The sequence below is a fragment of the Talpa occidentalis genome, unplaced genomic scaffold (assembly GCF_014898055.3).
Source record: "Talpa occidentalis isolate TD23 unplaced genomic scaffold, MPIMG_talOcc4v2.1 talOcc4.5, whole genome shotgun sequence".
NCBI lineage: Eukaryota > Metazoa > Chordata > Mammalia > Eulipotyphla > Talpidae > Talpa > Talpa occidentalis.
In genome coordinates, this window is record NW_023604861.1 from 121,051,943 (window position 1) to 121,075,542 (window position 23,600).

At 40.1% G+C, this 23,600-nt stretch overlaps 1 protein-coding gene across 1 annotated transcript in view; it reads right to left on the reverse strand.

Annotated features, from left to right (window-relative positions):
* The window catches only part of LTBP1 (latent transforming growth factor beta binding protein 1), a 333,365-nt gene that overhangs the window by 91,209 nt on the left and 218,556 nt on the right, over nt 1-23,600 (reverse strand). Inside the window, 8 exon segments of the mRNA XM_037528248.2 lie at nt 2,698-2,820; nt 3,183-3,308; nt 4,497-4,622; nt 11,353-11,451; nt 11,919-12,018; nt 14,060-14,082; nt 16,211-16,438; nt 18,826-18,993. Coding sequence (XP_037384145.1) covers nt 2,698-2,820; nt 3,183-3,308; nt 4,497-4,622; nt 11,353-11,451; nt 11,919-12,018; nt 14,060-14,082; nt 16,211-16,438; nt 18,826-18,993 — 993 coding nt within the window.

Below are 23,600 nucleotides of genomic sequence, written 5' to 3' on the forward strand. Positions count from 1 at the left end.
GCTGCTTCACACAAGAATGTATGGCAGATGAACTCACATGCATTTTTTTCCCCCCTAACACCCTCACAACCATAGATGCACTGAGAAGATCTATGCAAAAACAAGTCACCGAACCAGGAGGTTAAAGAAACGAACACTTTTTGAGAAACAAGAAGGTGACAGGCACCAGCTGAGATGCTGGAACATGCGTGTCTTTGCATGAGAACCATAAGAGCTGGCTTCACAGTTCTCACCTTTCAGGGATGAGCTAAGTTTCAAAGGTGCTAAGTGACTGGCTCCCAGTCAGTATCAGGATTGTGGCTGATGTCCCAGCCCTTACCCTGTCCCATCGGGCCCCTGCCTCTCCAGAGTAGGGGGAGGGTTCCCTGAAGGGCCAGCTGCCACCCCATGCCCTTAATGGTTGCAGAGAGTTCAGAGCTCCCTCCTGATGCAAGTTGATCAGAATCCAGTAACGTAAAAGGCTCCACTTCTCAAGAGTAGATCCCAAGGCGCCAAGTCAAAAGGCCAGCCGTAGAGGCAGGTGCCAAAAAACATCTAATTAGCTCTCCCTCCAGGACTAGGTCATCAGCACTATGAAGAAAACCAACACACAGAAGCCAAGGGACAGCTGAGAGCAGCCTGCTCAGCCCAATATGCCCTCCCTTGCTCTAGAAGTCTAGTCAGATTAGAGAAGAGGCTGAGTTGTATTTTTTTCTCTTCCCATTTTGCTTCTTTAAATTTCTCTGGGTGATTTTTTTAATATCTACAGTAGTTAGATATTAGAGTTGAACTACTTTTGCTTTCCCACGGGTGGCATTGTGGTTTGATCTGATATTTGGACTTTGCAAATTTCTGTAGGTGCTGCGACATGTTTTCAGAATTGCTGAGTCAGGTGAGGAAGGGGCCAGGGTGGGGGGTCCAGCTGCTGGTGAGAAGGTATGGGGCTGGCGGCTGGCTCCTATTTGTGGCAACACCCATTGCCCTCTTCCTGGGGTTCCAGATCTGAGAGGCAGCAGAGTGTGCACTGTCAGTGTGCTTCCCCAGGACAGTGCCTCTCCTGACGAGAGGGAGGGAGGATGCAGTGTAGAGAACCATGTACACTGCAGGTGGGCATGTACACTGGCCAACCAGCCCCTAGGGAAAGAGTATGGAGGTGTCTCACAACAGCAAAAATAGATCTACCATATGATCCATCAGTCCCACTCCTACTATCAACCTGAAGAATACAAAAGCACTAATTCATAGGGATTCACGCAGCACTATTTACAACAGCCAAGTTATGATGAAAACCCAAGTACCCAATGATTGAGGAGTGGATTAAGAATTTTGGTATAGGGCCTCCCCGCTGGCGCAGCGGTTGAGCACTGGGTTGTGAAGCTGCCCGCAGCCTCTGCAGCACTGGTTCGATCCCCGGCTGCTCCCTGGCCACCGGAGGAGGGTCCCGCATGGCGCGCAGACCTCTCCTGCCGCCCGCTGCTCCCCTCAGCATTGTACTTTGGTCCTTCTGCCTGCTCTGCTCCCCGTTCTGGCTCTGGTGAATTCTCTCACCCTCCCGCGCTTCTGACTGTACCCAGTGCTTGTATAAATAAATAAGAATTTTGGTGTATACACAAGGGACTACTACTCATCTATTTAAAAAGACGAAATTTTGTCTAGATTTTGTCTGCAACAGCATGGATGGAGATGGAAGCCATTATGCTAAGTGAAATAAGATGGAGAAAGACATACAGAATGATTTCACTAATACGTGAATATAGAAAGAAAGAAAGCACAGGAATAGACAACCCTGGACCAAGACAAACCCTAGAAATCTGACTGCAGAATTGGGGCTATGGGTGCTAGAAGGGGTGGACAGGAAAGGGAAGAGGGGGCCCCATGGACTATGGTGGAGGATTATGGGTGTGGCGACACACATCTGAAGGTGTGAACTATTACCCCTAAAACATACAAAAATACTATTTATAAATAAATAAATAGAAGAGGCTGATCCCAAGGCAGCCTGGCAGGGACCTCCAAAGGGAAGTTGAGAGTAGTTCTTCATGATAATAGTTAAAAAGTACAACAGTGGATACTAAAAAAACAAAAAAAAACCGGTGTGACTTGGACACAAACATGGACAGAAATGTTAAATGGTTAGTAATTTTGGCCATGCTGAAAAAGCTTTCCAAAAAATTTTTAAAATGAGAGTAAACTCACTGTTATGGTCAACAAGAAGAAGATTTTATCTAGCAGAGTTGGAATCTGACCCGGAGCTGGTCAGACAGTGCTTCTGTGGACAGTCTGCAAGCAAGCCCCAGGACTCGTGTGAAAGGAAGAAGCTGCAACTAAGGAATGTAAGGAGGCGAAAAGGTTGAAAACTAAAAACCAACACTGGTTTACACAGCACCGTGTCCCCACATGAATGACGCAGGCTCTGTAATCAAGTCTTGGTTCGTGCTAAGAGACTCTGCAATGAATTATTCTAGAGTGACTTCACTCCAAATACCAGGGAAGGCAAATGCCGAAGTGAGGAACAGGAAGATGAGAATAATCCAGAGTCACCCCAGTGAAGCTAGAGGATGCATGTCCAGAAGGAAGAGAGTGGAGGAGCTGGCATCATTCACCAAAGAGCAGAGGAAAATAAGAACCCAGCCTAGTCGTCTGGACGCAGCCCTGCATGCAGTCGTGTGTGAGGAGCACTTCGAGGTAGCACAGTTCTCTGCTCCCCGGGGGACTCACCCTCACAACGGCCTCCCCGGGTCATGCGGTACCCACTATCGCAGTATTTGCAGCGGAAGGCCCCCATAGTGTTGATACAGCGCCCTTCCCCACACACATCCGGCCTCTGACACTCGTCGACATCTACACAAAACAGACAACACAGTTGAGTTTAATTTCCCAAAATATGACTTCAAGCCTCTCCCATCTCCCAGGCCAATCCAAACTTAAGACCAAAGTAATCAATTCCAATGCCTCTCCTCGGTTTTTTTTAACACACATCAAAATCTGATGGGGTCCAAAAGAAGCATTTAATGTCTCCTGTCTTCATTCCAAAGTACTGGAGGAAAGAAATATTTTTATCTCCCAGAATCTATCCAATTACTATGTCATGACAGGTGTTGAATAAGATATTCTGAATTGTCAATAAGCACTGAATTGACGGTGTCCTGGGGGACCTAAAAAACAGGATCTGGGGAATTTATATCAGGAAGAACATGCATTACCTATGCAATTAGTACCCTCCTCATTGGCCATAAATCCTGCTGGGCAAATACACAAGAAACTCCCCTCCGTGTTTTGACAGCGTCCCTGGGAGCAGAGGTGACGGACCTGAGTGCATTCATCAATATCTGGTAACAAAAATAATGATGAAAGGATTAGTGTCGCATGGCATGGAATTCTCAGTCTCCCTGCTTATAAATAGCACCACCCTCTTCCCTGAGTACCAGAACTTTGATCACTGGGGAAAACAGTGAAAGGAGATGTCAGAGCCCCCGAAAATACTCAGAGGGTTGTTGTGAGTATAGTGGACAGACTTGGGGTGTATTGTTGCTTCAAAAGGTGAAGCCACAACCGTGATATCACTGTTCCCAAGAGAGATTTCAGGTCAACACAGCAGACCCTGCCTGGGGATGTGGCCTGAGCACAGGCACAGGGGAGAGCTCCCAGAGGTTCAGCGGGGACTCTCAGAGGTGGCAGGAAGAGACTCCTGCACTGCAGTTAGACTAGATAATCTGTCTGCCAAAGATTTTAGGGTTCCGATAACACAAATAATGTGTGCAAATAAAAGATAAACAGCTGTGTTTATGGAGCTGGTGGATACTCCACTCCCCCTGCCCCAACATACACATACAAAAGCAAACTGCAAAATTCACACATCTTGTGAACGGCATCAAGCTTATTAAAGTAGTATTTTTGAGTAGGTCTATGCCTTTGGTGCTTTATATTCGCCTTGTAACTCCTAGTGCTGAGTTTTCTTTTTCTAAAGAAGGAGAAGTTAAATTTAGTGTGAACATATTAAAATGATTTACTTAGTGCCATGACACCTCTTACTCAGATATACTGTTTTCCAAGGAAGCATAGCCAAGATTCCACAGTTTTAAATTCATTGGGTTTGTGAAACCATACACTGATTTTCAATCTAGAAAAGCCCTTTTACAAATCAGATTTTATGCACTTAGATGTAAGTAATTCTTCATTGCAGTATATACCGATTTAGTTTTGCTAGATACATGTCTATATGTAGGTATCTCTAGAGCTCTTGTTTTGTTTACTATACCTAAAATCTGTGGGAGATTATTTCAACTTTACGTAACTCCATTATATTTGGCAAGGTAGAGGCAGCATTCAATCAAGAGATAGGAGCAGTCCATGAATTTAGCCAAGCTCTTTTTGAGTTGTGGCTCAAGGATTAGAAGAAAAATTTAATTAAATACAGTAACATTTTCCCATGATAGTTAAAGAAAAATGATCTTTGTGTGCAAAAAGTTGATATTTAATATCAAATAATATTTCTGTTGATCAACAATGTCTCTTACCTACACATCTCCTCTGTTGCTCACTGAACTTGTAACCCTCGTAGCATATACAGGTGTACCTCACTGGCAGGTTGATGCAGTGTCCTGCTCCACAGATATCAGGGTTCACAGTACATTCGTTGATTTCTTTTAAAATAATGTGGTGGGGGTAAAAAAAAGATATAAACAAAGGTTTCATTGCTACTTGCAAACTTACCTTGTGTTTTCTGATGGGCTATTTACCAGCAATGCAATTAGAAGTGGTGGCCTGGAGCCCAGAGCCTGCACATCGTATGTGCTCAATGAAAGTTATTATTATTATCATTAGTCACTGTTACCATTACTGTTCATACTGAAGATGGTTAAGAATGTGTAACAGGGCCTCCCTGGTGGTGCAGCGAGTTGAGTGCAGCGCTGTGAAGCTGTCCACAGCCTCTGCAGCACGGGTTCAATTCCCGGCCTGGCTGAGATGCCCACATGGCACAGCAGACCTCTCCTGTCTCGCCTGTTGCTCCCTCAGCAGTGTATTTCAGTCCTTCTGCCTGTTCTGCTTCCTACTCTGTCTCTGGTGAATCCTCTCACCCTCCCACGCCTCCTGCCTGTACCCCAGCTCTTGTATAAAAATAAATAAATCTTAAAAAAAAAAAGAATGTGTAACAAAGAAACAAACTTATAAGAATGTATACTCTAAAAAAAAAAAAAAAAAAAAAACAAACAAAAAACCCAGATTTATAACCTGGGACTATTATCTCATCTTCATCACACAGTAAACAATGGTTACCACACAGTAAACAATGGTTACATGGGCACTGCCATGAATAAGCCCACATAGCCCAACACAGGAAGACCAAGTTTTCAGTAAGACAAGCTGAAGCACTGCCTTGCCATAGGGGTCAGTTGTTTGAAATGAGAAGAAAATTAGCACATGATTGTGACCAAAACTTACCATGCATTTTGCAGGAGGAGGATATGAAAAACAGTGCTCTAACAAAGATTCACTATGGAAATGACTAAATTAGGGTTGAAGTTGCTCTGCAAAATCCAAACCACACTCTTTAGCAAGTGTTATTCACTGTGCTATTATTTTAAGACACTGATACAAGTTATGTGAAAAGGTGCTAGACTGAAAGGAGAGTGAACACAGAGCATGAGTATTTTACACAAAATCACTTGGCTGTATGAGAAAACCATGTATCTACTTCTACCATTCCTAAGTCTATTTATGCCAGTTCACTCTCCGAAAAAGAGACGTAATCAGCCTAATATCAAATTATTAAAAAGGGTAATTCAAATGGCCAAAAAATGGGTGATCGACATGCTTATTTAAACGTAAGAGACTGGTAATAACAGGAAAATGAATTATGATACATACGTAACAGAGTATGTTTTACATCATTAAGCATAATACCAATAATAGGAGAGGAAATACATACTTGTTAAATACAGTTGGGTACAAACTGCAGTATAGAATGTGATTTAAATTAAACTATATAGAGAGAAAAAGATTAAAAGGAGGTAAATCCAAGAGTTGTTTACAGGGATTGGAATTTTACATTTTTCAAATTTCTACAATGAGCATGTATTACTACTTTTATAATTGGAAAAGATTTTCTTTTAAAATATCATTTCCACTTGTCATAAAAATTGGAAGTCAAGGGAATCTACGGCAGATTATAGGAATTCTTGGTAGAACAGTTTGAGACACACACCTGTTCCCATCTAGTCTCTATTGCTGGTAGGTGCCGTCTTGGAAAATTATTGGCATTTAGAGTTCTTTATTTTCTTGGTCATTACTGACCTTCCTTTATATTCTTCTCTGCCATTTTCTTAAAACAGAAAAGGCATATTTATCATATTTGCGAAAAGAAAAATTAGAAGATTAATGTTAGGGATGAGGACTCAGAACAAATTAAAAGATGCTAAACCTAGGATTTGCATGAAACATGTGGTCAGGATGCACTGCCCTGCCCCTGTGCACCAATCTGCTGATTACCAAATATTTATATGACATTTTTCAGGCACAACTTAGAATGGAATTATCACACAGGTGAACACAAGGCTTCTGTGAATGTGATGCTTAATTCTGTGATATGTGATGCTTAACTCAGGTGTGATGCATTCCTATGCCATGGTTTGCCAACCTATTTAAGTCATTTCTTAAGCAGGCCCTGAAATAGGAGAATAGTTAAGAGTTAACTAGTCTTAGGAAATGAAATGAGTAATAAGGCCCTTTCCTTCCAAATCTAGTTTCTTAAATAGGAGCTATGAGGTTGAATGATATTTATGAGGGATGTCTAAGGACGTGATTGCCTCATTGACGAAATCCATAGAGATGCAGCCTGCAATTGCTAAGCCCCGTTGTTGGAGCATTACCACCTGGGAGAAATGTCACTGTGACACCACTAGAGGGTACTAAGAGATACGTCCAGGGAGGGAAAGGACACTTGCTGAAGTGTACTGAGTTTCCACACCTGGTCCCATTGTTCCTCTTGAGATTACTTAATGTAATGGTCATCATCAGTTTGACTTCAGAGATGCCTTCCGACCATCTGCTGGGCAGAATTGCCCTTCTAGGGCAGAAAGTAAACACCCTCCCACCTTCAAGATACCTGTCTACCATCTTCATTAGTCATCAAAAAAATCAATCAATACCAATTTTAAGGTAAAAAAATCAAGTATTGATACTCAAATTTTGAAACTCTTGAATCACATCTCAAACCACCCCTCTGCATACTTTCTCTCCTCTTCTATTCAATTTTCATTCCTGAGCACAGATGCATTACATAGGAAGACAAGTGCTGAGAGTATTGTCTTGAACAACAGAAAAAATTTTCTTTTTTTCCATGATTTTTAGGGCAACATTATGCTTTCTTTATATTTTTCTAATAGGTGACTCCTAGGTATCTGAACCTGTTCCCACAAAATGCATCAGTTTATGTGGAAACATGCATTTCTTTCAGCATACTGTGTTGACATAAGCTCTGGAGGTACAGCAAAGCCTCAATTAGAATTACTCAGTCCTCATCTCTGGGGGAAACCAGTTGATGGGAATGTCTTTTCTTTAGCATGTTTGGTTCCTCAGAGCCTAAGAGACAGCTCTGTACTAGCATCTTCCACACATCCTCCTTAACACCCACATGAACCAGGATAAAGACTGTCCTATCCTTTCCTATCACAAGTGACTCCTAAAACAACTTGACTGTCACTGGATCAAGGACCTTATTCTGTTTCTTTCCCAAGAGTTCATGTAGAATTTGGATAACGAGTCATGGCCAAAAGCCCATGGAAAACCAAAGCTCTATTTATCCTGGTAAAAAGGCCAACAGGGGATTTAAATGTTCAGTATCTTGATTATATTTTCTAGAATTAAGTGAAAAAGAAAGCTTTTGGCAAAATACGAGAATGAACATGTTGACCCTTAGCTTTTTCCCTCATTGTGATTGTTCAAAATCAATCAATAAATAAATGGAGCTTGAAAATATTAAAGCATGATGATTTTACATGAAATAAAGGGTTCATTTTCCATCGGCATAGTTTATTGAGGTTGTAATGACATGGGTAATGTGCTTCAGGGACATGTGCTTTTGAAAGGGGTCAATACTGAGTTCTGGAAAAGATCTGATGAGCAAATAGTTTTTATAATGTTTGGGACATGATAATTACAAAGGTTTCCAGAAGGCAGTTATGAAAGTCAAAGAATAATTTCTAGATGGTCCGCTAGGGCCATCAAGAAAGCTTGAAAAGGGCTGAGAAGGCATCAAAACCCATGGAAAGGTTTACAAAAATGCCCTGGCTTCCTAACCACCCCACCATGAGTATAAGTTGTCCCACAACAATTGAAACAGATGTTTCCACTTTGTAAATATTTGCCAGAGAAATAAAGGTTTGCTTTTCCAACCTATCCTTGAGCTATCAAGACACTGTGCTAAATCAAGAATTTAGATGCTGAAATGTATCATTTGGAGCTGGTCTACTAACACTGCCGCAAGACATTAATTTAGTTATTAAGAGTGGAAAATGTCACACTTACTTCCTGCAAATAAGTGGCTCCCTTCATAATTATTACATGTCAGAATGTATATGACAAAATCTAAAAAGGCTGTTTCCAAAGTCCCCATCAAAAATATGTCACCACTAAGCAATGTGGAATGGATTTTATTTATTTTAGTCTCCTACTTATTTTTCTATCCTTTTCTTCAACTTATGGGAAAAAATACCTCCTCTCTGTTTTAGGGGAAAATAAACATTGCATAATATTCCTGAGAGAATTAATCCATTCGCTGCTTCAATCTCCATGTCTGGCTTGCATATCAAACCAATGGGAACATCTATATTTTGATTTAGATTAAACTTGATACAAAGCAGTCTTCTTGTTCTAGTATGGATTACTGGTCATAGTGAGCTCCAAAGTTGCAAACTATTCTAATTAAAAACCTATTATGTTTCTCCTCATGGATTGTTCCAGAAATATTCTTTTTCCATAGGAAGGGGGAACACCTTCAAATGCTGTATGAAAATAGAATTTCGGTGTCACTTGTCTCCTGGAAGGAAATGTTCGTGTTTCAACCATGTGATAGCAGATGTTAGCCCTGTGTTTCTGCCAAACTCAAATTAAGCTGTCTTCTAACCATTTCATACAGCGTGGCTTTCATTTTTTTCGGTTTCGTAGTTCAGTTGAAATTTTAATCTGTTATTCCTCACACAGCTGCATAAATTACAAAAATGCATTTATTGAGCCCAACTTAATTAAACCTCTACAAAGCTAGTTTGTAGGAGGTCTTTTCACTGAAGTTAGTCATTATTGAAAAGGCACAAAACTAAAGTGAGTCTTCATATGGGAGAATAGAAATAGGGTAACTGAAAGAACTAGTGAATTGCAATGTAACTGCTGCAATTTGTCTTTTTAAGGTTTTGTTAAACTATGAGAAGATCCTTGCTGACCATGACTATGCCTTACAGCGCACAGCAGTCTCCTCCAAATGTGTTTAAAAAAAAAAAAAAAGTGGGTAGACACATTTGACAATGGAGTACAGCAACATTAGTCAGAGCTGTTTTTTTTTTTTAATATCACTATCATTTTACATATCACTCAGAAATACTTAGAATAGCTAACATTTCTGTATACCTTTACTGAGCATTTACTGTAAAACCAAAGAGAAGACTTGCAGCATCTGTGGGGAGGGCCCTTGCTCTGGCGTAAATAACCCTTCAGGATATCGCTGCATGAGGCATGACATGAGTACATGATGTGACTGTGCCCAACATGGTCACCTGCCTTTCACCTTGGGACACAGGTGCTTCGTAATAACAGTTTCCTGGTTTACCTTGATTCAGCTATGTAAGATCTTAAACCTGTAGTTCTGATGAAGTTCTGGGTTGTTTCATTTTTACATAAGAATTGTATATAATTAAGGTATACAACTTGATGTTTTGATATATATATATGCATTGTGAAATGATCATGATGGAGCTCATTAATATATCAAACACATTTATTTGAAATGATGCATACACTATTTCTGAGGAGGCAATATTCTAATGGGGGGTGCAAACTACTCTATTAGCTTCTCCTGCTATGTGCCAATCTTATCCTGTAATGTTATCATGAACTTAAATCATGATGTTTCTATGTGAGATTAATTAAGAAAGTATTTTCCACTTAGTATATGTGGAATGTACAAAACACAAAAATCATTCCAATTCCACTATAAAAAAAAATCACTGCTAATAACTGGTGTATTTTCTTCTAGAATTTCTCATACATTTTTAGTGTATTGTCTTTTAATATAAATGGCATATTAGTGTCTATCTTTCAACTTCTATTTAGTTCATCTTGAATTTAACAATATTTTGTGACCATTTTTTGAAAGCTCTTAATAAAAACTCAAAAATTCTGTGTTGGTGGCAGCATAACATTCCAAAATATAGATGTAACATAATTATCTATTTCCCACAGTTAAATGTTTAGGTCATTTTTATCTTTCCTCTATTATATTCAGTGCTATGGTAAGTATTCATTTATATAGTTATTATTACAATCTTTGGGGATATTATTTTCTTACACTAGATATCTTGAAATAGGATCACTGGGTCCAAAGTTCTAGACTTTTTCTAAATTTCTTCATGCATACTGTCAGCATGTGCTTTCCAGAAAAGCTGAACCAGCGATACTCCTTTTGACGCTGTTATGAGAATTTCAACTTCACACTAATATAAAAATTAAATACTAATTTGAAAAGAATTATTTTATTTCAATTTGTAGAACTTTGCCAGAGAAGGTGAAATTTCCTATTGCATGCCTCTTATTATTGTTTTACTTATGAGTTAACTGATTATATCATTAACCCATTTTTTCTAATAGGATTTTTATTGCTGATTTATTAGAGGTCACTATACATTACGGATATTCTTTCAGACTGTTAATGTGTTTCAAAAATTATTATACATTTTTATAATTTGTTACTAATGATTAAAATAACATGTATATAATAGATAATTTTGAAAATATATAAAATATAAATATTGAAGAGCATAGAGATTATCCAGGATCCTATTTACTGGTAAGTGCTAAACACTGGATGTATTTTTTGTGTTTGTAGACATTTAAAAAAATACAACTGGAATCCTTACATTGCGTTCTGTATTTTAAAATATTCTATAATTGTATCTCATGACATTAAATATTCTTTTAAAACATTAATAGCCATGTGACATTCCACGGCATGGGTATCATAATTTAAACATGCCTCCTTTTTAACAATATTTATATTACTTTCAAATTTTGCAATTATGACAAAACCTGCCATGAAACAACCACACATAATATAATCCTGTCATGTTTCCTCTGGGGACCCCATAGCACAGGTACTGCACCCACCTGTCACTTGAGTAGGTGCGATCACTTGGCTGGCACTTGAGGTTGACACTTCAGGAGCTACTTCCACAGGCACGGGTGGCGATGTTTTTTCAATCACTACTGTACAAGTAAGAAGAGAATAAAAAGACAATGAAAGCTTGTCATGTGCATCGAAATTCCATTTCAAAATGAAAGCGTATTGTAGCCTAATGTTATATCACAGTCACTCTCAGGGATTAAGAATTTATTGTTCCCTAAAGCTCATGGTACTAATCTGCTCCACTTGTTTCAACATTTAGTAAAAATATGAGAGCAATTCAGGAGTCAAGAAAAATGACCCTTCCATCAAACAATGACCCTCAGAAATGTCCCAGTAATATATGTAATACTCTGAACCACAGAAAAGAGTGAAAAACTTAATCATTGTAATACTTCATACTACCATACTTACACTAACGTTATACTAATACATTAATGTAAGCAAAGTTTTCATAATTAATTTAACTAGTGAATTCCAATGATTAAACTTTAAAATTAGAGACAAAAAATTCTATCTTAATCAAACAGCACAGATCAACATAAGCTACCTGGAAATTGTGGATGCAGATGAATAGTTGAAATGCCTGGAGAGAGCTGGGGTTGACCAGGCTCAAGTTTGGTTCTCTCTTGATCCAATGAAGATATTTCCTGGATGGTGGTATTAGAACAAAAGAGAAAATTGAAATAGGAAATGTTTTCAGCTTTCCACAGGATGCAATTTTTATTTAATCATACTCTTAGGCAACAAAACATCACAGGATATTAGACAATTATGTGTAATTATGTGGATTTTTTAAAAATGAATTATTACTTTGTCACTACTATGGCAAGCACTTCAGTTTTCTCAGCAGAACTAATCTGTGCACAAACCCTCCCCCATCTCCAGAGGCCCAAAGCAAATTGTCCCTTCATGCCCTTTAAACAAATGCCTTGTTTGGCCTGAATGAGGCAAAACTAACCCCAAAGGAGGACTCAAACATCACCTCATTCACCTTTGTTTCTGTGCTAGTGAGAAGACCAACCACACTTTGCAGATTAAATAATGGATACAGCAGATGTGTTATAGCAAAGAACACCCAAGACATTAAAACACTTTAAGCCACACACCTCACTTCTAATAATTTTATACCACCAGCCCTCACAACAGCAGTAACCAAGCAGAACAGGAAAATGGGGACTTGAAGGAACACGAGGACTTCCTCACTTGTCCTGTTGTCCAGTCCCGTGCCCTGATCCACAAGCAAAGAAAGTTTGTAACCCACAGTTTAGCTCCCAGTTTCCACTCCTTTGGGCTCACGCAGACTAAACACATGGGCTACTTCCAGAGCTGTGGCCTCGCCCACCGCAGCGTGGGGTCAGAGAGCTCACACCACTTCAAGTCACCTGGTCACTCTTACCCTACACACTCCCTCTCTTGCCTGAATTACTGTCACCTTCCAGAAAGCTCACTCCACTGGCCTGTCTTCTTTTATTTTGCTCTACTGGTTTTAATTACCACCTTTTCTGCTAGATCTAATGTAATGCTGAGGGCTTACAGGTAATTCCATTTAGATATTCCACAAACACATCCAATCCATTAGCTCCAAAACTGTCCAGACTCTCATTTCAACATCATTTCTGTCAATGTCATGGTAGAGTTACCCATTCCACTCAAAGTCACTTTGCAGTCTCCCCTCTTACGTTTCTTATTTCAAGCCCTGCCCACCTGCACTAGTCCTTATATTTGCTCATCCTTTTTCATATTCATAGCTCCCACTACACTAGTCTAGACTCTTACGCAGGTTATTGGGATTTACTTGGTCTCTCAAGCTTCTTCTTCCTATTTCAATAACAATGCTGTGAGTCATCTCTCAGAAATACTGACCACTTGTTCTATCCCCCCACCATCCCTTTTCTGAAGAAAAGAGACTAGCTTTCAATAACCAATTAAAAGTGATCTCAATCAGTCTCAATCACATCCCATTCCCTACAACTCATGGTGGGTGCGTGCAAGGAGCAGTTAATTCACTCCTGTGGTTTAGAGACACATCAGCACGGGGCAGCCAACTTCCTAATCAATGCCACTGGACAAGTAGGGTCCAGTATTTCTCCAACAATTACAACTTCAGTTTGGTATTTCAAACCTCCCAAAGCAGCCCAAGACCTCTCTAGGTCTCCCATGCTCCCCTAACTGACCTCTTGCTGTTCCTTCACCCATATCCTTTCACAGTAATTCCCCAGTCCTGTTTTCTCTTCATCAGTCTTTACTATTATGATCCCTGCGCAAGGTGTCAAGACCACGAAGACTGTGACTGCATTTCCCCACTGCCTCCTCTCCAAATAAATTGCAGTAAAAGCCCCTCTTTCTGATTCTTAATGAGAATTACCACAAACCCCATCAGAAATAGAAAATAACTAAACTGAAGTAAGATGGGGTTGTCAGGGAGTTGGCCAGTCCACTCACATGCTAGATGATCTAGATAATTCTAGATGAACCATCCAGAATTAAATTCAAAATCAACAAAATTGTAAAGGACTGATATCACTGATGTTTAGAAATGCTGCCCAGGAGTTACGAGTCTGTGCAAACTACTCCACTCTCCAGAGAAACAGAACACTCTTTCTTTGTTGGGTGCTTTTACTCTAAAATTCTACTTTCTTTTATTCTGGATTCTTTGAGCACAAAACTTGCAAACAATGAATAAATTACCTTCTCAGGTGGTATAGTTGCCACTGAAACCAGAAAAGAGAAAAGGACATTAATGCAATTCAATTCATTAAATAATATTTCATTTTTTAAGCAATAAAAATCCAGTATCTCTTCAAATGGAGTAAGAACCAAGGAAAATCACATACAGAATTACAGTGATTTACTATTTTGGAAAAGCTTACATATGACTGACAAGGGAAAGCTCTCTGTGCTATGCCATCCATAACCACAGGAGTTCATGGGGCAGATGGGATGTTGTTTTCAAATTCCCATTACCTAAAAGTGTTAAAGGAGACAACACTTCCAGGTACATTCTATTATGATGCATCTCAATTTTGTGGAACTCCCATAAGAAAACATTTTCATTAACTAGTCATATACTTACCCTGAACATAATATTGTTTAAAATATTTTGACATTGATGTTTTAAAAAGGATGCCACTTATTTCAGTGAGACACATAAGCATGGGCATCACAGCCTTGATGGCCTACGTGCTCTGTATTTTCGGGAAGACATGCTAAGTGGCTCATGAAAATCATCCCAAGTCAATAAAGTCCAGTTTGAGTTTGATATCAACATGTTGAAAAAACAGCATCACACAGTCGTGAACATTATTATGGGATAGAGGTGGTGATGCTTTTGCATTTTTAAAAGACTTGCTTTTCATAAATTAGTCCTGAGTATTAGTTCTCAAGTCTTAAGTCAGTATTCATTATGCTTTTTCTCTTGAGCCACTGTCTCCACAAACATGAGTACGCAAGTTTGGTAGATACATTCACACCTGAAAACAACTAGGATGCCGGATAAATAATAGCCACTGCTGAAATATTCCTATAGTGGAAAAGGCAGTTAACCACCAATCCTGTCTAACTCACCACCAAGAAACTCTGGAGGCAGAATCTGGACATGAGTCCATTTCCTCCTGCCTGTGCAGAGGCTACATAGCTGCAAACATCTGGCCATGACACCCCAAGTGGACAGAAGCAAACTGCTCAAGACCACTTATGGTCCCACCTGCTCTGCCTGACTGGAGAAAAGGTAAAGCAAGTCAAAGAATGGAGTGAACCAGGCAGGAACACACAAAGGCTCGAGGTTCTGAACAAAGACCTCCTTACCAGGAAGGAGACCTTGCCAGCTTGCTCGCCACTCCTCAGGTGGGCACCTTTTTCCCCTTCACAAATTCCATAAAGAGAATTGTGACCTAAGAATCTACTGTGAAAAGCCTTTGGGAACATCATTAGAGCAAATACATATTCCATACAAATCTCAGACTTTTGGTCCACCAATCCAGGTAGAAAAGTTTCACAGGAACAAAAATACTCCAAGTCTTGATATGTGGTTTATATGATGAGACAAAGAGGTAATTCTCTGTCAAATGCTGGAGGAACAGTCAGTCACTGTCTCTGCATTCCCACCACTTGCTTGGAAAAACGTGTTCCTTAATCCAGCCACATTCTCTCTGCAGGACATCAGGCAAGTTCTGCTTCTTGAAGTCAGTTTCTCAAAATGTGAATCAAGAACTACACGAGGTGACCTACAAATCCCGTCAGTGTGCTCCTATCTCCCTTTGCATCACCTCTCCTTCCCCTGACTGCCTGCTGGACTCTTTCATGGAAGGTCATTGATTTTTTAACCTTTCAAGCATGCATTCCACTTTATAAAGTAAATATGTATTCATTAAATGCTCCTCTAGATGCAGAGAGGAATCTGGGCTATTCCCTGAAGGATATTAATCACCCTCCAAGAATAAACACCAAGAAAAAAAGAGTCCTCAAAGATCAAGACAGCATCCTAAGATAACCCTGGGCCACTGTTTCCTACTAGGTCCACTTTACTCTGATGCAAGAGTAAAATGATTTTTCACTCCTGATGGGAGTGATTTTGCCCCTTCTATCCCAGGGGCCATTTGGCTATGTCTGGACACATTTTGGGTTTAACAACTAGAGAGAAGAGAGTGCTACTGGCATCTAGATGATTCTAAACATCCTCCAATAGATAAAGCGGCCTCCTCCACACCAAGGAATTATCCACCCTGAAATGTCAGTAATGTCAAGGCTGAAAGCCTCTATTTCTAGAAGGGTGTGAACAGCGAAAGTAAACCAAAGACACAGAGACAGATGACTAAGGTCACAATCCAGTTCCCCTCTCACCTTCTGGCTCCGCCACTCCTGGCCCGTGTTCCCGGGAGATAGTCAGGGCCTCCACCGGCTCTTCCTTGGCTGGGAGAGGTGGAGGATGAGTACTTTTAGCAACAGGTTGAGTGTTCTTTGGCTTGACAAATACAGGTCCTTTACCTACATGGTGATGGATTGGCCTGCGTCTATGAACGCCAGAAACCGTATAACCCATTCCACCAGGACAGATTTCCTTAAAAGCAGCTAGATTTGGGATGGGAAAATATTCCTTTTAAAAATCTAAAAGTGCAAACTTATACAGAGGAACATATCATGATGAATATGTCTTAATAAATCATCGCTAATATAGTTACATTTAAAAACTTCAAAAACAGATGCAAAATGCTTGAATTTCTGTTAAACTTGCATATTTACAGAAAAAAAACATTTCTTTTACTAAACAATTTCTACCTGCTAACTTTTATCCTACCCAATCAGAATTTTATATAGATCATACATTTTATATATCATATATATAAAAACAATGAACTAAGAGATACCATATAATCATACTTTATATTATGTATAGAAGTTATGTAATATATTTACTTTCAGCCCCCAAATAGGCAGTTATATATTCTGAGGTATTTCCTTCCAATAATTTTTTTCATTTGTTATATATTAGACTTTTACAGAGAAGATACTATATTTCTTATATATATCTCATGGCGGGGGCACTGCCACAGCAGCAAAAATCAGGCTTTCTTCTTTCCTTGCTGCTTTAGTATAGAGTTTTATTAGCTTTTAACAAGGAAATTAGTAATGTCTAAGTCAGATGACAAGTAATAAAGTTATAAAAGAGAAATCACTATTCAGGGAAATGAGATGCTGAAATCTTCATAGCTTGTTTCTGGTTGGTGAACCCAAAGGACTCTGCCAGAACGGAATTTCTCCGCTGACAGAAAAAGGTCAGTTAGGAAGAACTGGGAAGGGGAATTGATTGTGAGGTGAGATTCTCAGGGTAATGAGAAGCAATCGAGCAAAGTCAAGACATGCTAAAGAGGGTGAGAAATCAAGGAAAATTGCAATGCCAAGTCAGAATGCAGTTATTTTCAAGGAAAGGAATGGCCAGTGGGCACAGTCTGACCCTGAGCAGCTGGTTTCATTATCCAAAGGACAAGGGGATTTTCTGTGCCCTGGATGCTGTCCTTACCAGGAAAGTGGTTTTGCATGCATAAAAAGAAATCAAAGCAAAACAGAAATTGGACTCAGGTGATTTGTCAACCTCCATTGCACACCCCCCCCTCCTCCCCCCCGGAGCAAGCAAAGGGAAAGACAAGGGCAGCAAGGCAATGCATGGCCTCAGGAGGGAAAATCCACCTAGTCCCTTTGGCGTTGGTGTTGAAGGCACGTCACCAAAGGCAGGCACCAAGGTGCTGATGGCCAGCATTTTTATTTCTACTGTTAAAACTGAAAGTGAAATAAGTCATGTCTCACTTTCACTGAATAAGTGATATCCTATTAAATGTTCTGGATCTAAAATTAATTCTCAATAAAAAGGAAACTCTAACATACTCCTTAAAGCATGCTAACTAATATACTATTTTTCTAAGGGCCAAACATTCCACGGTGGAAGCCCATTCTTCAACATTTTATTATGAAACACAATTTTTACTTGAAAGAACAGAAAGTTCCAGGGGAAAAAAAAAAAAAACATGTTGTTCTGGCTGATATTTGAAGTATTAATGAAAAAATTTTAATGAAAATCACAATAACCAAGAAAGGGTTAAGTGCAAAGTATCAATATTTAGTATTACTTTTTAACTTAATGATTTTATCTGGTGGAGGAATCTCCTGTGTTATATTTACCATCTTGATTTATGCCTCATGGAAGGATTATTAACCTTGAACTTAAAGAGAAATGTTGATAATGTAATCAAAAAAAATTTTTTTAATGAATGGATAAGATCCCACAGGAGGACACTAGGGCCCTCTGTAAACTTCTAAAAAATCTAGACTACCTATATACCATCAATATTACACCATCCTCTGCTTTACCAGTTATTTCTGATCCTATCTACCAGCAAAGGTAGATCAGATATTTAAATATATACTTAAAGTGACAGCTGCAGTTGTTAATTACAGATCTAACACATTAAATGGTACTTCCCTAGTGGGAAGTATTTATCAAAGAAACAAATGAGTAGACTTTTATACACCCACCCCATGCCAGCCAAAGTGGGCCACTTCTTTGATAATAGCAAGCCCCAATATTTGCAGGGTATGTTTCCTTCTCCCCCATTTAACTCTACTTGGCCATGCTGGAGAAGTTGGTGACTCCTTGAAAGAAGTAAGGCATATACATAAGTTCACTCTTTCAGGGCATTAAGCAATTAATACCAAATGAAAAATAATCAACTTCTTACTCAGTTTTCCCTCAAATTTCTCAAGAGAACTTCATAGCCTAATTATAGTCATAAATACAATTCCCTCCATTTCCAACTGGAGAAATTAAGCACAAGCATATGTTCAATAAAGGAATAAACTGAGTCGACCCACACAAGGTCTAGTTACAGTAAGTGCAGAGTGACCAGGTGATCAAGCCGTGCCATGTGCTCATGTGGCTGGAAATGTAAGTGAGCTTGTCTTACCTGTGCCTGGAAGGGGACATTTCTCACAGTGTGGGCCCCAGGCCTTGCCCACACTACAACAGCAGAGCTGCTTGGTGAGATGAACAGACAGAGGGTGCATACACTGCCTTCCGGAACTGACCAGTCGGTAACAGGGCCCCTTCTCTTCAGAGACCACAGGAGTATCCGCTGAAGCAGAAAGATAATAAAGCCTGGCATCAACCAACAAAAACCAGATCGACTTTTCATGTAATAGTAAAATGAATGTACAGTATGGATTAGAAATTACACTTCAGAATAAATCTGTCAAGATCTAGGGCATCACCTTTCATGATGGAGGAGTCTGTTTTTCAAATGGGCTTCAGAGGCAGGGCACCAACTGTCCCTGTCCCTACCTGGTCTCTTAACAATCAAGAAATCAGGGGTGTGCGCATAAGTGAGAAAAACAATTTCAGCCAAAATCTACCTCCCCAAATAAACCTGGTCATCGATTGTCAAAATCACAACCTGTTTTCGTTTTCTTATATTTAGCCAGAGGAAAGAGTTCTAGGGCAGAATGTGGTGAAAAAGCATTAAACAAAATTAAAAACTGAATAGAGTCAATACTGCAAGCTACCAGTTGCTCTTCTGACTCTGACAGAGTCACATCAGGTCTCCCCGGGTCGGTGATCAGCAAATGAGAGGCCCCCAACCTGCAGTGACACACAAGGTGCATCAAGACAGCACCCAGAGGAGAAGACACTGCTCAGGCCCTCAGGAAACCACTGCAAAGGCATCCCGCCTGATGGATGCCATATCTGCTGCAGCCTATTTATTCTGAAATAAGTTTAATATATAAGACTGCATAGGCGAATGAGAGGGTAAGTTAGGTACAGCCCTGCCTTCAAGAGGTCCACTTTCCAAAGGAAACATGGAAGGAATATGCGCCACTGACTCAGGTCCAAGCCAAGTCCAAACTGCTGAGCAGGCACATCTGGTGGTCTCTTTCCCTTCAAAGTCCCATGCCAGTCCAAGCTCTGCCCGACTGTGTCACTCTACAAATGCTGCCCCAATTAGCGTTTCCCCGATTCAATTCCTCCAGCACCTGTGCTTCCAAATCCACTCTCCTTCCTACCCTTTTGGTTCAAATGTGAATTTTCACTCTTTCCAACAGACTGACAGCTCTTCTAGACACTACAGAACAACCAAATGAAGTAAGGTGCTATCCCAGTGAAAGGTGCAAAGGATGCTGGAGGCGGAGACCTGGGTTCACTGGTATATCTACCGCTTGTCAGCAGAACCTGGGGACATCACTTTGGCTGTGATGGCTAATTTTAGCAGACTTTGAGTAAAGCAGATCATGCTCCAGAAAGTGGGTGGGTTCATCCAAAGAGTTTACAGTTTTAAGAGGAAAAAAGAATGATCTCCTGCAAGGAAGGAAGTTTTCCCAGCAGACTGCCTTGGAATCAGATCCTGGACTTGTCAGCCTCCCAATCATGTTAGCCAAATCCTTAAAGCTTATCTCTTCCTCTCTTCCTCCCTCCTTCTTTCTCTCCACCCCTATCCCTCACTCCCTCCACACACACCCCCTCTGCTGGTTTGGTATCTCTAGAGAGAATACGGACCTATAGATTAGGTCAGTATATCGCCTGTTCCACATCTAACTTCCTCACGACCCTGTGCTAACTTTTTTTTTTATAATAAATTTTATTTTTATATTCCCCATACAATTTCAACCCCCCCATTTTGACCCCAATCCTTCCCCTCCCTCCACCCACCCCCCCAAAAGTGTCTCTGGTTCATAGATTTTTGTTGATTTTGATTTTCATTTTCTTATAGTTATTCATTTGGCATAGAGTAGACACAAAGTACATGTCAGTCACTGATAAGAAACAACAGGTATTTTCAACCTCTTCAGGCTATTTGTACCCAACTTCATTGCAGCTCAGTGGTAGAAATTCAACAATGTAAAAAATGTAAAATGTAAAAAATACTACAGAACTGGAGAAGAGGGTCAGGATCTTGAGGATAACAGAGGACACTTTCCTAAATCTTCAAAATTTACATGGTATGTCTACACTAATTTTGCTCAGAATTGCTAAAAAAAGTGGTAAGAGGAAGACGTTTGAGACTTTTCCTCTTTGTTTTCCTACTTCCTTTCTGGAGCCCTTGCAAATAAACTATGAAAGACCAAAGGTCACAGGGCACATGTACAAGAAAAGTTAAGGGCATGGTTATTACTCCCAAAGGGACAAATAAGTCCTGGAAATGATTGAACATCACTCACACTGCATTTATATAAGAGTGAGAGAGAGATAGTGTGTGTGTGTGTGTGTGTGTGTGTGTACAGGTGGTTATTTTTTTTAATTGAGGTAACACTGGCTTATATTGTTATTTGTATTTTGGGAGGTCTGGATCCCCAGGATCCCGGGTCTCTTCCATTCACTCCTCCACACTCACTTCCTTGCACCCACCTCCCTGATATATTCAGGATACTGATACCATCCTACACTCCAGCCCTGTGAAACTTACCCTGCTCCCACACCCAGGCACTCCCCTTTGAAGCAATCTATCATACATGCTCACAGGCAAAACTCCAAATCAGCAATGCACTATTTTAAGGAATTAATATGTGTGTGTGTGTTTGTGTGTGTGTGTGTGTGTGTGTGAGTGAGAGAGAGAGACAGACAGACAGACAATTCTAAAAAATGCTTATTAATTAAAGTGAGTCTCTGATTATTGAAATCTCAAGCATGGTACACCAAAAAAGTAACATTTTAGGCATGCTACCATCTGAAGATTATAGAGGAAACCTAGCAAACTATGACTTCCTCAACATTCTTTCCTAAAGGATCTGTTATGTAGGAGTTTGTCCCCCCCCCCCCATCATTTTCTAACCTAAATGTTAGATGCAGCATCTGGAGTACTGGTGAGTTTTTTCCATGACAGCTTCCAAAGCACTTCAAGTGGGGGTGTGTTTGTGGAAGCAAGAGAATCGTCAGCTTATAGAGTCATCAATAAGTCAACTGTTGATGAGTCAAACATGCAAGACTATATTCTAACTGAGTAACTTTCAGGGCCTCCCTGGTGGTGCACTACAAAGCTATCAGCAGCCACTGCAGGCCGAGTTCAATCCCAGCCCGGGAGGTGACCTACATGGCACAGGCGACCTCTCCTGTCTTGCCAGATGCTCCCCTGAGCAGTGTATTTCAGTACATCTGCCTGTTCTGCTCTCTACTCTGTCTCTGGTGAATCCTCTCACTCTCCTGCACCTCTGGCCATACATCAGTTCTTGTATAAAAATAAATCTTACCAAAAATATGTATATATATAAAACTTTCCTGGCAACTGCACATAAGCAACTAACTAATAAAAATTGTTTCTTAAAAAATGGGGAGGAAAACAAGAGAGCCATTGAAAGATCGCTACAAACTCAATTTTACTGAGACTGTCATGATTCTTTTTTTTTTTTAATCTACAACTATGTGGAGCAAAAATTACTGAATTAAGTCCTAGGTTTCCAAGAGGTGTGTCCTTTAAAACTGCCCTTATTTTAATCCTAAATTTCCTGGGGTTTTTTGGACATCATTTCAAATGATATGATGATAGCAGCTCTCCTTAAATGCATACAATTCCATTTATTTCATTAAACACCCTAGTGTGAGTGTTGAAATGCATGTGGAAGCGGGGTAAATAAAGGCATAATAAGGAGTCTGAGTGGCAACTCTCCCAGGTAGGTAAGAATCACTTTTATTTTGGGAAATGGGCTATTAAAAATAAATTTTGGGTGACCCAATATAAAAGCAGCGGCAATTCTAGAGCCACTGCAGAGTCAGCCGATCTTTTCTATAGACTAAATAGCAGCTCTCCTTAAATGAATGATTTGCTTCTGTCTATTCTGACCATTATTATCTTCCTTCTGATTAAAGGCTTGACTTACAGAGGAAGACAGATCAGTTTTAAAACTGGGCTCTACCACTTACAGACTGTGACTTGAGAAACAATCTTTCATCTCTCTGAGCCTCTATTTCCTCATTTCTAAAATAAGGGAAATAAGAGAACAAACCTCATAGAAATACTCCAAGTGCTGATCACAGTGCCTGTACCTATTAAGAGTACAATAAAGATTATTCCATCACTGTCATGGGTTTTGTTACTGCAGTTATTATCTGGGAGTACAAATGTGCCTCTAACCTCCAGGCCAGGATGCTTTGAGGACACTAACCAAGGAAAGCTAGGGCCCTAAGCTGAGATGGCCACAGAAGAGGTGGGGGGAATAGAAGAGGGTAAGTTATAAAGATATAAATGACTTTCTTGGAGACCAATGGAGATGGCTGAGGCAAAGTTGAACCTGGGAATAATCGTCCTGGAGCTCTTGAATTCCTGGAGAAAATTAACTGCAGCTCACACTACTTCAATTGCAAAGATTATTATACTTTTCCTGCATTTGATCCAACAAGTCCTGAAACTTCACCTTTCCTCATAGATAGCTTAGAGCAAGACTCTAGAATGCTGCATCCACTGACAGGCCACAGACACAGAGGTCTGAGGCAGTAAGGACCAGAATCCTCCTCTTTTGCTTCTTCTGGCTTCATTAAGTCAAGGACAGAGCGCAAGCAAGGAAAGAAAAGCGTAATGGATGCAAACTTTGGCTGGAGTCAAGGAATTCTGAGGGTATTCACCTCAGCGCACTGGAGATCAGGGAGAACATCCCATTGTGACTCAGCTGTTGCCAAGTGCATTCCTTTGGGTTCACAGAGTGAGCCACGCCTTTTAAGGACTGGATATGCCCTAAATTCACACTGGCCTGAGCAACA